Source organism: Ahaetulla prasina, chromosome 6 (assembly GCF_028640845.1).
Source record: "Ahaetulla prasina isolate Xishuangbanna chromosome 6, ASM2864084v1, whole genome shotgun sequence".
Taxonomy (NCBI): Eukaryota; Metazoa; Chordata; class Lepidosauria; order Squamata; family Colubridae; genus Ahaetulla; species Ahaetulla prasina.
In genome coordinates this window covers 111233084-111249096 of record NC_080544.1, presented here as the reverse complement: position 1 = coordinate 111249096, position 16013 = coordinate 111233084, and the positions used below count along the sequence as shown (strand labels likewise).

Below are 16013 nucleotides of genomic sequence, written 5' to 3'. Positions count from 1 at the left end.
AACAGTTCCACTGGTTGATTGTTCTCGCTGTCAGGAAATTTCTCTTTAGTTCCAGGTTGCTTCTCTCCTTGATTAGTTTCCATCCGTTGTTTCTTGTCCTGCCTTCAGGTGCTTTGGAGAAAAGGTTTGAGGCTTCCTCTTTGTGGCAGCCCCTCAAATATTGAAAGATTGCTATTATGTCACCCCTAGTCCTTCTTTTCACTAGACTAGATATCCCCAATTCCTGCAACCGTTCTTCATATGTTTTAGCCTCCAGTCTCCTAATCATCTTTGTTGCTCTTCTCTGCACTCTTTCTAGAGTCTCAATATCTTTTTCACATCGTAGCGACCAAAACTGAATGCAATATTCCAAATGTGGCCTTACCAAGGCATTATAAAGTGGTATTAACACTTCACGTGATCTTGATTCTGTCCTTTTGTTAATGCAACCTAGAACTGTATTGGCTTTTTTGGCAGCTGCAGCACACAGCTGGCTCAGATTTAAGCGATTGTCCACTAAGACTATCGCTTAACGTTTCTTCCCTTAGATTTCCCCCCCTTCTTTCCTTGTTTTACAAATACTTTCCTTTTCCCTTCCCTAACCACTTTTACCCATGTTTCCCCGAAAATAAGATCCTGTCTTATATTTTTTTGAACCCCTTGGCCTTATTTTCGGGGCGGTCTTATTATTTTGGGGCATATGGAGCAAGACGGGGCTCCTCTTGCCATCTTACCTCATTTCCAGCCAGAGGAAATGGCAAGGACCGGCTGCGCATGCGTTTAAATATTTGGGGGGGGAGCTTATTTTAGCGCATGCGCTCAAAAGCCTGATTGGGCTTATTATCGGGGGAGGGCTTATTTTAGGGGAAACAGGGTACATTGATTTATTATAAAATTCGGCTGCTTAATAATAATAATAAAAATAATATTTTAATTTGTATACCGCCCTTCTCCTGAAGGACTCAGGGCAGTGCACAGCCAAAATAAAATACAAAGAGAACAGTGCATATAATATTAAGAACACCCCTTAAAAAACTTATTCAATTGGCCAAAAATTTAAAATACAGTAACACCCTATAAAAATTTACAAAAATTTAAAACCCATAAAAGCAAATTAAAAATTTTAAAATCAAGCCAGTCCAGCTAAACGGAATAAATAGGTTTTAAGTTCACGGCGAAAGGTCCGAAGGTCGGATAGTTGACGAAGTCCAGGGGGAAGTTCGTTCCACAGGGTAGGAGCCCCCACAGAGAAGGCCCTCCCCCTGGGGGCCGCCAGTCGACATTGTTTGGCTGACGGCACCCTAAGGAGTCCCTCTCTGTGAGAACGCACCGGTCGCTGGGAGATACAAGATGGCAGTAGGCGGTCCCGTAAATATCCTGGTCCTAAGCCATGGAGCGCTTTGAAGGTAGTCACCAAAACCTTGAAGCGCACCCGGAAGACAACAGGCAGCCAGTGCAGTCTGCGCAGGATGGGTGTTACGTGGGAGCTCCGAACCGCTCCCTCTGTCACCCGCGCAGCTGCATTCTGCTTCTAACATTGAAGTTGGAAACTAGCTTTAGACATAGCTGTGTTCCAATATCTCAGGGGTTGCCACAAAGAAGAGGGAGTCGGGCTGTCCTCCAAAGCACCTGAGGGTAGAACAAGAAGCAATGGGTGGAAACTGATCAAAGAAAGAAGCAACTTAGAACTAAGGAGAAATTTCCTGACAGTGAGAACAATTAATAAGTGGAACGACTTGCCTGCAGAAGTTGTGAATGCTCCAACACTGGAAATTTTTAAGAAAATGTTGGATAACCATCTGACTGAGATGGTGTAGGGTTTCCTGCCTGAGCAGGGGGTTGGACTAGAAGGCCTCCAAGGTCCCTTCCAACTCTGTTGTTATGTTATGAATTGGATAATTTTTCCCTTTTGTCATAGTCTGGGACTTTGAGACTTATGCAGGTATTCTCGGCTTACAACAGTTTGCTTAGCGGCCATTCGAAGTTCCAATCGCTTTGAAAAAGGTGACTTATGACGGTTTTTCACACTCATGACGGTTGCAGAATCTCCATGATCATGTGATTTACATTCAGATGCTTGGCAACTGGCTCATATTTACGACGGTTGCAGTGGCCTGGGGTCATGTGATCCCCTTTTGTGACCTTCTGATAAGGAAAGTCAATGGGGAAGCCAGATTCACATAATGATCGTGTGACTAACTTAACGAATGCAGGGATTCATTTAACAACTGTGGCAAGAAAGTTCGTAAAACGGGGCCAAGCTCACTCAACAAATGTCTCGCTTAGCAACATAAACTTTTTGGCCTCAATTTTGGTCATAAGTCGATGACCACCCAAATTAACTCCCGAAGAATAACCCAAAACGATTGAAAACGATTTTGTTTCACAGCCATTTTGTTCTAAAATCTTGTGCATGGAAAGAAGAAATAATTTAACTTTCTAACTTATTTATTTATTTATTTATTTTTGATTTTATTGATGTATTTTCATTTATTTATTTACTTTTGATTTTATTGTTATATTTTTATTTATTTTTGATTTTATTCATGTATTTTCATGTATTTGTTTATTTTTTGCTTTTGTTGATGTATTTTCATTTATTTATTGTTCATATTTCCCAGAGAAAATGGGACTCTCTTGATTTCACACAAGCCGTTTTTTTTGCTCTTGTCTTTGTGTAGTTAACTAAACTTCCCTGAACTTTAGAGAAAGAAGGGGCAAACATAAAGCACAATTTTCATAATGGTTTGTTAAATAAGCCAGAGAGGTGCGAGTTCCAGCCATCATCATCACCCTGTGCTGGAAACATTGTGTGTGGCCTAGCACCATGTGAATACCAGAGCGGCCATTCATTTAGACAAAATAATTACAGGCATAATATGGAATGTGTGAAGGGAAAAAAAAACCTAAGAGGGATTACTTTATATATATATATGTAGGTCTTTGGTTATTCGGGTTTTCTCCCGCGTAAAATTGGAAGTGTCTTGGCGACATTTTGACGAAGTCTCATTCATCATCTTCAGGCTGGTGTTTTCAGCTTTGTGCTTCTAGGAGCAATGTGTGATCGCAGCTACATCCTATATATATATATATTTATTTATTTTATTTATTTATTATTTAAATTTGTATACCGCCCTTCTCCCGAAGGACTCAGGGCGGTTCACAGCCAGATAAAATAAACAATAATATTACAATATAAATACTATTAAAATACAATTAAAAAACTTATTCAATTGGCCGAGATTAAAAATTTAGAATAAATGATAAAAACCCATTAAAAAACCCACAAATTTAAAAACTAATCCTAATCCAGTCCTGCGCAGATGAATAAGTGTGTCTTAAGCTCGCGACGAAAGGTTCGGAGGTCCGGGAGTTGACGAAGTCCTGGGGGGAGTTCGTTCCAGAGGGCGGGAGCCCCCACAGAGAAGGCCCTTCCTCTGGGTGTCGCCAGACGACACTGTCTCGCTGACGGCACCCTGAGGAGTCCCTCTCTGTGAGAGCGCACAGGTCGGTGAGAGGTATTCGGTAGCAGTAGGCGGTCCCGTAAATAGCCCGGCCCTATGCCATGGAGTGCTTTGAAGACGTTCACCAAAACCTTGAAGCGCACCCGGAAAGCCACAGGTAGCCAGTGCAGTCTGCGCAGGATAGGTGTCACACGGGAGCCGCGAGGGGCTCCCTCTATCACCCGCGCAGCCGCATTCTGGACTAACTGAAGCCTCCGGATGCCCCTCAAGGGGAGCCCCATGTAGAGAGCATTGCAGTAATCCAGACGAGACGTCACGAGGGCGTGAGTGACTGTGCACAAGGCATCCCGGTCTAGAAATATACATCCTATATATATATATATATATATATATATATATAAGCTGCTCAGCATATTGAGGAATTCGAGCAGATACCGATTCTGATGGATGAGCTTATCTTCGGGGAGGAAAAAGAAAATTAAAAACTCAGAGCTGTTCCTCTTTTTCGTAGGCATCTGCGATTTGAACCAGTGCCCAGGCAGTACCAGCGTGTTGGCACGTGGGCCTTAAAACATGTGTTTCTCCTTTTAACTTTTGGCTTCATTTATTCAAGGCCTTGTCACCTCGCGTGTTTAGAACAGGTTTCTCTCTCTCTCGTGCTCTCTTTTTTTTTTTTGCAAACTTTTGAGCTTTGTTTGAGAACAAGGTGACGAATGGCTTTGGCAGCGTTTATAGCCTTCGTACCTGAGCTGCCTTCAGTTAAAAAAATAAAATCCATCCCAGTTTGTCAACTCTGCCCTCTTCACCTCCTTATTTACATTCCTGCTCAGAGTTCCTCATCAAAGAGGCAGCGGAAAGAGCCAAGCTGTGTGGGTGTCCTTTGGTTGTTGTTTTTTGGGGGGGGGGAATTTTTATCCAGCCTTTTCCAGGCTATATCCAGAATAGAATAGAGCTGGAAGGGACCTTGGAGGTCTTCTAGTCCAGCCCCCTGCTCAAGCAGGAGAACCTATACCATTTCAGATAAAGTGGCTGCCCAATTTCTTCTTAAAAATCTCCAGTGATGGATCACCCACGATTTCTGGTGGCAAGTTGTTCCATTGGTTAATTGTCCTCACTGTTAGGAAGTTTCTCCTTAATTCCAGGTTGCTTCTCTCTTTGATCGGTTTCCATCCATAGCTTCTTGTCCTGCCTTCAGGGGCTTTGGAAAATAAGTTGACCCCCTCTTCTTTGTGGCAGCCCTTCAAATAATGAAATACCGCTATCATGCCATCCCTGATCAATGGTGAAATCCAGTTTTTTTTACTATCAGTTCTGTGGGTGTGGCTTGGTGAGTGTGGCAGGGGAAGGATATTGCAAAATCCCCATTCCCTCCCCACTCCTGAGGGAAGGATACTGAAAAATCCCCATTCCCTCCCCACTCCCTAGGGAGATAGGGCGGTATACAAATTTGAACAAATAAATAAATAAAATAAATAAATAAAATCCCCATTCCCTCCCCACTCCTGAGGGAAGCATATTGCAAAATCCCCATTCCCTCCCCGCTCCTGAGTGAAGGATACTGCAAAATCCCCATTCCCTCCCCACTCCTGAGGGAAGGATATTGCAAAATCCCCATTCCCTCCCCACTCCTGAGGGAAGGATACTGCAAAATCCCCATTCCCTCCCCACTCCTGAGGGAAGGATACTGCAAAATCCCCCATTCCCTCCCCACTCCTGAGGGAAGGATACTGCAAAATCCCCCATTCCCTCCCCACTCCTGAGGGAAGGATATTGCAAAATCCCCATTCCTTCCCCACTATGGGGCCAGCCAGAGGTAGTATTTGCCGGTTCTCCGAACTGCTCAAAATTTCCGTTGCCGGTTCTCCAGAACCTGCTGGATTATCACCCCTGCCCCTAATTCTTCCTTTCTTTGGACTAGCCAGACCCAAAACCTAGAACTTTCCTTCACCGTCTCCAGGCCTTTGATCATCTTAGTTGCTCTTCTCTGCACTTTTTCCAAAGTCTCAACATCTTTTTTGCAGTGTGGTGACCAAAATTGGTTGCAGGATTCCAGGTGTAGCTTTACTAGGGCTTTGTAAAGTGGCACTAATTATTATTATTATTATTATTATTATTATTATTATTATTATTATTATTATTATTATTATTATTATTATTATTATTATTATTATTTATTCGATTTCTATACCGCCCTTCTCCCAAACTTTGTGTGATCTTGATTCTAAGCCTCTGTTTATATCACCCAGGATTGTATAAAGATAACTATCTTTATAAAGATAACCATCTTTTCAGCTTGTAAAGATAACGTGGTTTTTGTTTTTCCTGTTTAGGACTCCTGAGCAATGTCCAAGTGTTGTTTCCTTGTTGTCCGAAAGTTACAACCCACATGTCCGCTATGGAGCAGCGATGGCTTTGGGGATCTGTTGCGCTGGGACAGGAAACAAGGTAAGGCCAGGTGCAACCATAATAGCTCAGGCTGTGGGCCGTGATAGCTCAGGCTGGTAAGAAGCCTGTTATTAGAACAGAGCAGCCTGCAATTACTGCAGGTTCAAGCCCGGCCCGAGGTTGACTCAGCCTTCCATCCTTTATAAGGTAGGTAAAAAGAGGACCCAGATTGTTGGGGGGGCAATAAGTTGACTTTGTAAATATACAAATAGAGTGAGACTATTGCCTTATACACTGTAAGCCACCCTGAGTCTTCGGAGAAGGGCGGGATATAAATGTAAATAAGAAAAAAAACCAAGCTGCAATTCTTTTCTCCTTTTTTCCCACTAAAATCCAAGAACTGGAGTATTTCTTTTGTTCGTTTGTGTCACGCTTTTTCTTATTTGTACAAATAACACAAGGCGGCAAGCATATGTAACACACCTTCCGCCTTGTATTTACCCAACAACAACCCTCTGAGATGGGTTGGGCCGAGAGAGAAGGACTGGCCCAAGGCCACCAGCTGGCTTTCATGGCTAAGGCGGGACTCGAATTCACAGTCTCCTGGTGATTGGCCCAAAGACACCGAGCTGGCTTTCCTGCCTAAGGCGGGACTCAAATTCAACCTTCTGCTGCTGGTTGGCCCAAAATCACTGAACCGGCTTTCATGGCTAAAGGCAACTAGAACTCACCGTCACCTGGTGATTGGCCCAGTGTCACTCTTCTCGCCCCGCTTCCCCAAACACGACAAACCCTGTGACGTGAACTCAAAAGATGCCTTTATTAGGAGCGCCGATAGCGCCGACAAAAAGGTTCTCTCGCGGGCGAAGAACTCTGTCTGGCCGGAAGATGAATAGTTGCCTGCCACATCTATTCATCTCTGCCCCCTGCTTTTTATCCCCAGAGCTAGGGTGGGGCTTCACTAGCAGTGGTGGCTCTTTCGTCCCAAGGACCATCCCATAGATTTCCACTGCTCTCCTCTCCTCTGCCTTCTGCACATCCGAGCTTCAGGCACTGGACCCAGCCGTTCCTCCTCTTCCTCATCAGCCACTCCAGACCTGGGGGCTGTTGACTCTTCATCTGAGGGCTGATGGAGGGCCCAGGCTCTGCCTCTGTCTCTCTCTCCCTGCCAGCTCCATTCCCTCTTCCCCCTTGGAGCTCTCAGGTTGCCTTGATGCTGACCCTGGCTCCCACGCCTCCTCCTCTGATTCGGCTGCTGTAGGGGCCGGCAGCCAACAGGCCACAACAGTCACCCAGATGGCTTTCATGCCTAAGTCAGGACTAGAATTCGGCTCCTCCTGCTGATTGGCACAAAGTCATCCAGCCGGCTTTCATGAGTAAGGTGTGGGGGAGGACTTGAACTCACATTGTTTTGTTTTCTAGCCTGGTGCCATAACCACTAGACCTCCAGGCTGAGGATAAAGCAGAGGAATTATATATAATTTTGGCTATTTTTACAAAAGACCTCCTAAAAAAACATTTCTAACTTGAAGATTATTATTTTTTTGTGGGGGGGGAGGGGAGGGTGCCTTTGAGTCAGTATTGACTTCTGGCAACTGCCTGGGCAAGACCCTGGCATTTTCTTTCAAGATTTTGGAAGTGCTTTACCATTGCCTACTTCCTAGGGCTGAGAGAAAGTGACTGGCCCAAGGTCACCCAGCTTTGATGTTTGGAATCAAACCCCCCCAGCACTCCTTGCTGAAGGCATGTAGGTCAGCCTGAAACCCTGCATCATAAACCATCATCTGCTTGGGGATGATGGGAGGGAACATCTACAGGGAGTCAGAAAAGCCAGGTTAATGAAAGCAGCTGGCACAAGATTGATTGATTGATTGATTATTAACTTTTATTCATTAAACATGAAACTCAGTCAACTGAACATTTAAAAATGTATCACATTTTTAATGCGTTTAGAAATAGGAAGTATTTTTAGATGTTGTTTATTTGTCAGATTGTGTATCACATTAAAACAATAAAAAAAAAGGAAGGAGATTAAGAAAACCTCCACTAGGCTAGCAAGAACCCAAATCCCTAAATTTTTAAATACATTCATTTTATAGATGGAAACGGTTTTGAAGACTAAAAGGATTAATAATAATTACATACACACACACATACATACACACATACATACATACATACATACATACATACATACGTACGTACATACATACATACATATATATTTTCTGAGGTTTTCGCGGGTGTTTGTATGTAGGTCTTTGGTTATTCGGGTTTTCTCCCACGTAAAATTGGAAGTGTCTTGGCGACGTTTCGACGAAGTTTCATTCATCATCTTCAGGCGTCAGCTTCGTGCTTCTGGGATCTAGCTGCAATCACACATTGCTCCTAGAAGCACGAAGCTGAAAACACCAGCCTGAAGATGACGAATGAGACGTGTGTGTGTGTGTGTAGGTCTTTGGTTGTTCGGGTTTTCTCCCGTGTAAAACTGGAAGTGTCTTGGCGACGTTTCGACGAAGTCTCATTCATCATCTTCAGGCTGGTGTTTACTGCTTCGTGCTTCTAGGAGCAATGTGTGATCGCAGCTGTTTCTTCCTTTTAACTGCTAGTGGGGGTTTGAACTGATTGGTTAGGAGCCAACTCAAATCCCCCTGCAACTCAGACTAACCTGAGCACAACCAAGCCCCCCCCACCCAAACAGAACACACCCCCATCCAATCAGAGCACAGCCAACCCCACCATCCAATCAGAGCACAGCCAAACCCCCAACCAATCAGTTCAAACCCCCACTAGCAGTTAAAAGGAAGAAATAGCTGCGATCATTCTTTGCTCCTAGATAGATAGATAGATAGATAGATAGATAGATAGATAGATAGATAGATAGATAGATAGATAGATAGATAGATAGATAGATAGATAGATAGATAGATAGATAGATAGATAGATAGATGGATGGATGGATGGATGGATGGATAGATAGATAGATAGATAAATGTATCACCAATATTATTGACACACTTATTATCTCTTTTATTCATTAAACATGAAACTCAGTCAACCAAACATTCAAAAATTATTATTAAATTTATTTGCCACCCTTTTCATTTGCAATGACTTGCAACAAAATGGCAGACAGATATACAGATAGTCCTCGAGTTACAACAGTTCATTTAGTAACCACTTAAAGTCACAGTGGCGCTGAAAAAAGTGACAGGACCATTTTTCACACTTACGACCATTGCGGCATCCCCATGGTCACATGTTTAAAATTTGGACCCTTGGCAGGTGACTTAGAATTATGACCGTCACAGTGTCCTGGGTCACATGATCCCCTTTTGTGACCTTCTGACAAGCAAAGTCAGTGGGGAAGCCTGATTCACTTAACAACCATGTTACTAACTTAACATCTGCAGTGATTCACTTAACAGATGTGGCAAGGAAGGTCATTAGATGGGGCAAAACTCACTTAATAAATGTTTAATTCTCGCTTAGCAGCCAACATTTGGGCTCAGTTGTGGTCATAAATTGAGGGACACCTGCGCAGCCAAGTTGGCCTTTGTTAGCCAAAGTTATATTTGATTGGTATTTTCGGCACATCTCTGACAAACTCCATTGGATGAATTCAAAGAAATGATCATTCTAGTGCAGGCTGGCTGGGGAATTTTGGGACTTGAGGTCCACACCCTTGAAAGTAGCTTAAAAGTGAGAAATATTGATCTAAAGGTTGCTCCCGCTCGTATTCTTGCATTATCTCCTGGTTCCTGACCTGTGCTTATGCAAGACCTAATTTTTATTTATCCAAGAGACGCATTCTTTGGCTCGACGGTTTTCTTGAAACATCTTCAGCTTTTGGAGAGTCCTCTTCGGAGGGCACAGTCTAGAGAAAGTACAGAAACTATTATTGATTTCCTGTCTTGATATTTTGACGATATTTTCCTTGACTGGACATAAAACGGGCAATCGTTTTGCTCGAGCCTTTCGCCCACGTCTGCGTTGTCTCTCTGTAACTTTCTGCAGTCGGGATAACAACCTGACTGGCTGTAGTCTTGCACTTTTATTGTTTATTTCTGAAATAAAAGCGCTCGAGCGCATGTTTATGTCAGTGGGTCTTCTTACATCAACATATAGCAAAGTCTGAGTTAATATGTTAGAACTGCATAATTGGAAGGAAAGTGTCGGAGAGCTCAAGTTGGGAAAAGTAAGCCATAAAAAGACTTTGATCCATCCGTGGCATTTGTCTGCATTTCATTTAACCTACGAGTTCATTATCTGGCCCTAGACCAGTGTTTATCAACTTTGAAAATGATACTATTTTTATAAATAATTCGAAGTGGCAAACATAACTAATATTGTTTCCTCCTCCTATTTTTCCCACAACAACCACCCTGTGAGGTGGATTAGGTTGAGAGAGAGGGACTGGCCCAAAGTCACCCAGTTGGCTTTCCTGCCACAGTCAGGACTAGAACTCACAGTCTCCTGGTGATTGGCCCAAGTTACCCAGCTGGCTTTCCTGCCTAAGATGGGGCTACAACTCACCATCTCCCAGTGATTGGCCCAAAGTCACCTAGCTGGCTTTCCTGCCTAAGGTGGGACTAGAACTCCCTGTCTCCTGGTGATTGGCCCAAGTCACCCAGCTGGCTTTCCTGCCTCAGGTGGGACTAGAACTCACCATCTCCCAGTGATTGGCCCAAAGTCACCCAGCTGGCTTTCCTGCCTCAGGTGGGACTAGAACTCACCATCTCCCAGTGATTGGCCCAAAGTCACCTAGCTGGCTTTCCTGCCTCAGGTGGGACTAGAACTCCCTGTGTCCTGGTGATTGGCCCAAGTCACCCAGCTGGCTTTCCTGCCTCAGGTGGGACTAGAACTCGCCATCTCCTGGTTTCTAAATTGGTGCATTCACCACTGGACCAAAACCGTCTCTCCCCTTCTTCAACGGTTTAATTAAGGGGACCCTTCACGGAAAGAGTGAGGACCGGTAACGGAAGGCGTTTCTCAGAAGTAGCCTTGAGACCAGCAGCATTAAAAAAATAAAATAAGTGTTTTTCTGACCTGAAACAAATTGCTTGCTTCACACTCCTTCCAGCCCCCTTTTTCCCCCCCCAAGAAATTAAAACATTTGATCTTCGGAGCGCCTGTCGCGCGAGTGCCCTTTTTGGTGTCCTTCTCATCAGCTGCTCCCTACCATGCCCTGCTTGAAGATGCTAATCGGATAATCCTGATGAAAGCCTGGCGCTTGAAAGGTAACTAAAGTTAATATTCCTCTCCTTTTTTTCTCTCGTTTCCCCCTTCCCGATAGGAAGCAATTAATTTGTTGGAACCGATGACTAACGATCCTGTCAACTACGTGCGTCAGGGGGCTCTGATTGCATCAGCTCTGATCATGATCCAGCAGACCGAAGTTCTCTGCCCAAAGGTGAGCGAGGGATCTTTGAACCGGGGAGGTGTGCGAGGAGAAGGATGTGTCAAAAGAAGAAGAATGGGGGAGACATGCTGAAGGTGCTTTTGTTTCGGCCTGGCCTTTCGTCGGAAGTGCGCTTGTTTTAATGAGATCCTAGAAAGATTGCGGAGAGGAAAGCAACGAAGATGTTTAAAAAAAAAGAAAGATGTTGAGACTCTAGAACAGGGGTGTCAAACTCGATTTCACTGAGAGCTGCATCAGAGTTGTGTTTGACCTCACCCAAGAAGACCTACAATACGTATCCGGCCTTTAAGAAATCCAGTTTGACACCCCTGCTTTATAGTTGTTGTGTCTGCACCCCCCGAGCCGGGCCCCCTGCCAGAAAGTGACTTGGAAAGTGAGGGGGAAGGGCCGTCAGGACTTGCCTCGGGAGCACCGGCTTTCCTGGCTCAGCTCCAGGAGCCAGAGGCAGGTCAGGTGGAAGAGATAACGAGGCCTCCGTCCCCTGACTCTTCCTCCCCCAGGCCACGCCTCCAGACCCGGCTGATGGCAATCAGGCCTGGCTGGACCCTTGGTTTCGTAGGCAGGAGAGGCTGGAACAACAGAAGCAGGGGTGGGGCAGGCCTAGGAAGTGCTGAGTCATGAAGCCACACCCCACAGGATATAAAGGCAGCAAGAGCTGCTGTGCCTCTTTGTAGCAGGCAAATCAACTGTTTAACTAAGAGCTGAAGTTCTGTTTGTTCCTGGGTGACTCATCGGCGTCGAGGGAGATAACAGAGACACTTGGCAGACGCTCGCTATTTTGCTGCCAGTGTTGATAGTGCCGGCTAATTAAGCCATCGTTTGGACGGAGGTGAGAGGGGGGCTGGGGGTGGCATGGCCAGCGGGGCATGGCCAGCTCGACATCATTTGTCGAGGCTCCGTTTTTGGCTGCAATGGATTCTTACAGCCCTCTCCTTTGCCAGTGAAACTGGTGCCGGGCGGTGGGGGGGCGGCGGCTGGCCACACGCGGCCAGTCCAAGCTCCGTTTTCAGCCACAACGGCCTCCTGCAGCCCTCTGCCAACGAAAACGGAGCCGGGCGGGGGGGCATGGCCAGCTCAACATCATTTGTCGAGGCTCCGTTTTTGGCTGCAATGGATTCTTGCAGCCCTCTCCTTTGCTAGTGAAACCGGTGCTGGGGGGCGGCTGGCCACATGCGGCCAATCCAAGCTCCATTTTCAGCCACAACGGCCTCCTGCAGCCCCCTGCCAACGAAAACGGGGGCGGGGGGGTGGACTGGCCACACGCGGCCAGTCCAAGCTTCGTTTATAGCCACAATGGCGTCCTGCAGCCCTCTGCCAATGAAAACGGAGCCGGAGGGGACTGGCCACACGCGGCCAGTCTGAGCTCTATTTTCGGCCGCAATGACCTTTTGCAGCCCTCTGCTAGCAAAAACGGAGACCGGGGAGTGAGGGGCTCCCTGAGCTCTGTTTTCACTGGCAGAGGCACCACGAGCCAGTCCTTCATTGTCATCGTCATCAACCTCTTCTCCAAAGCCCCTGAAGGCAGGATAAGAAGCAACGGATAGAAACTAGTCAAGGAGAGAAGCAACCTGGAATTGAGGAGAAATTTCATCACAGGAGGTTTTTAACAAAAGACTGGGCAGCCACCTGTCTCAAATGGGATAGAACAGTGATGGCTAACCGTTTCCGGTGCCCAACGTGCGGAAGCGTGCTCATGAATTCACATCTGCCCGCTCAAACTCCCGAAATGCAATGTGTGTTCATCCCCGCACTCACGCCCCCGTCCATGCACGTGTGGCCCCACACACATCCCATCCCCCCATCCATGCGTACGCGACCCCTCGCAAAATCGTGTGACATCCCCCCGCACACACCCCACCTCCCACGCATGCGTGGCAGAGACCCTAAATCCAGCTGGCTGGTGGGAGCTGCGCACGCATGCATGGCGGAACTGAACTGGGGCGACAACTCGCATGCCATCAGAGGGGGTGCTGTGTGTTGTGACCCAGGCCCAAGCAGGTAGTAGGAAACTCAGTGTAAAAACAAACGAACTTTATTAGAACAGCTGAGAATTGACTCATTCCCAGCGTTGTTCAACTCAAATTAAAACAAATGCCTCCCAACACAAATTCTTCAGTCCTATCACAAACCTTGGTGCAATTAGGCAAAGTGCTAAAGGCCTTTCTTGGCAAAAGTTCAGAAGACGCCGATACAAAACAAATGCAGCAAGACAAAGCTATCAACATTGTTTTCTGACAAAGAGCCCAAACGCCGTTGGTGGTCTTTGAAGCCTTATGGGAGGGGCCAATCATCTCTTAGCCTTACTCCTGAGCTGTCCTCTTTGCTTGAGCTGCTCTTGCCTTCTGGCAGCTCTTGTTGTGACTCCAGCCCCCGAACCTGGCCCCATGCCCGGAAGTGACTTGGAGCCGGGCCTGCTGCCAGAAAGTGACTTGGACAGTGAGGGGGAAGGGCCGTCAGGACTTACCTCGGGAGCACCGGCTTCCCTGGCTCAGCTCCAGGAGCCAGAGGCAGGCCAGGTGGAGGAGATAACGAGGCCTCCGTCCCCTGACTCTTCCCCCCACCCCAAGCCACGCCTGCAGACCCACTGATGGCAATCAGGCCTGGCTGGACCCTAGGTTTCATAGGCAGGAGAGGCGGGAACAACAGAAGCAAGGGTGGGGCAGGCCTAGGAAGTGCTGAGTCATAGAGCCACACCCCACAGGATATAAAAGGCAGCCAGAGCTGCTGTGTCTCTTTGTAACAGGCAAATCCACTGATGGACTAGAGCTGAAGTTTGTGACTCACCAGCGTCGTGGAAGATAACGAGGGCTCTTGGCAGACGCTGGCTCTTTTGCCGCCAGAGCTGATAGTGCCGGCTAATTAAGTCATCATTCGGACGGAGGCGGAGGAGGACAGAACAGCTGTTCTCATGCGTGCATTAGGAACAGGCTCCTCCTGTTCCTCTGCCTCACTACTGTCAACCTCTGGAGACTCTAGAGTGCGCACCTCACCTCCCGATGGCCCTGGCCCCACCTCTGCCTCTGATGCAGAGCCCTCATCCGGGCCTTCCCCAGCCTCCAGGACTGGCCTTCGCTCTTCCTCAGCCTCATCACTGTCCGAGTCCGTTGCCAGCTTTGCAGGCTGCTGGCAGACCACGCGTGCCATAGATTCGCCATCATGGGTATAGAATCTCTTGCTTGAGCAGAGCCCTGGACTAGAAGACCTCCAAGGTCCCTTGCCGCTCTATTCTGATCTAATGGGTGGAAACTTGCAAACGAGAGATCAACCCTAGAACTAAGGAGGAATTTCCTGACAGTGAGAACAATTAATCAGTGGGACAAAAATCAGTAGTACTGAGTAAAACGATTCAGCTTTATTCGCCATGCCTATTAGCAATTTTTTTTTTAACAAACACCCTCAAGCTTTCCACCCCACCCTGAATCCTGTACAGGAGGTTACCTTGTTCGAGAAATGTTCTTATTATTGTGCGGCTCAGTTTGAAATCTTAATCTTGATTTTAGCTCTTTAAAAGAGTGAAATAAGCATGCTAAGCGCGTTACTGGTGCCTTTTTTTTTTAGAGAGAGATTGTAGGTTTGAAAGTTTATACAAGTCCTCTCTCTTAAATAATGTATTCTGCTATGGAATAATACATTCCAAGTGGTGGGTTTTTGGTGTTTTTTTTTTTTCATTTGTTTGACAACTCGAGAGTTTATAGCTCAGGGTTCTTGCAGTTGCAGTTCTGCTTGGCTAGATTTGCAACCAGGCTGAGGACTGGCATTGCTCAGAACTTAGAATTTAGAATGAACTTTGTTGTCACTTTAAATGTACAATAATCGGCAGACATTAAAATGAGTAAATTTAGGAAATATTTTGTATTAGATTTATTTCTGAAGGAGAGGGGAATTGAGAGTGTGATTATGTGTGGAGTGACTAGAGATTATAATTTAGGATTTATTTTGGATTATGATTGTCAGTTTTGATACCCTGCATTTTGTTCTGGGAAGTCGGGGTGGAGGGTAAGGGGGAGGGGAATTGGGGAGTTGAGGGTAGAGGATGGAGTGATGGTTAATGTACAGGGATTATTGAAGATGTATAAATATAATTAATGTAGGGTCGGGTCTGCCCAGTTACCATTTTAGAACGGTGGGGAGGGAGAAAGAGGTAGGAGAGGGAAGAGAGCTAAAAGGGGGGTGGTGACTGGGCAGGCCCGACTAATTGTATATAACTGTACATTGGATGAGCTGTTGGATATGATTGTAAAAATAAAACTTTTTTATGAAAAAAAAAATGAAATTTCATTGCATACAGCTCTCAAAGGGTCACTGCCAGGAGCTCATGAGCAGAATTTGCATCCTGCTCAACTCCTGAAATACAGACAGTCCTCGATTTACGACCACAACTGAGCCCAAAATTTCTGTCCTTAACTGAGACATTTCTTAAGTGAGCTTTGTCCCATTTTACGACCTTTCTTGCCACCGTTGTTAAGTGAATCCCTGTAGTTGTTAAGTTAGTAACAAGATTGTTACGTGAATCCGGCTTCCTCATGGGCTTCGCTTGTCAGAAGGTCGCCGGGACACTGCGACCGTCATAAATATGAGTCAGTTGCCCATCCTCTGAATTTTGATCACGTGATCATGGGGGGGATGCTACAATAGTCATAAGTGTGAAAAACAAGCATAAATTACTTTTTTCAGTACTGTTGTAACTTTTAATGGTCACTAAGCAAACTCTTGTAAGTCGAGGACAACCGGTAACTGTGGTTTAAAGGGAGACTAATGCTGAA

The 16013-nt window shown here is 46.0% G+C and overlaps 1 protein-coding gene across 1 annotated transcript in view; it reads left to right on the top strand.

The window, feature by feature from the left end:
- Positions 1-16013, top strand: part of PSMD1 (proteasome 26S subunit, non-ATPase 1) — a 162367-nt gene that overhangs the window by 87561 nt on the left and 58793 nt on the right. Inside the window, exons 17-18 of the mRNA XM_058188640.1 lie at positions 5774-5888; positions 11125-11241. Coding sequence (XP_058044623.1) covers positions 5774-5888; positions 11125-11241 — 232 coding nt within the window. The remainder of the gene's footprint in view (positions 1-5773; positions 5889-11124; positions 11242-16013) is intronic.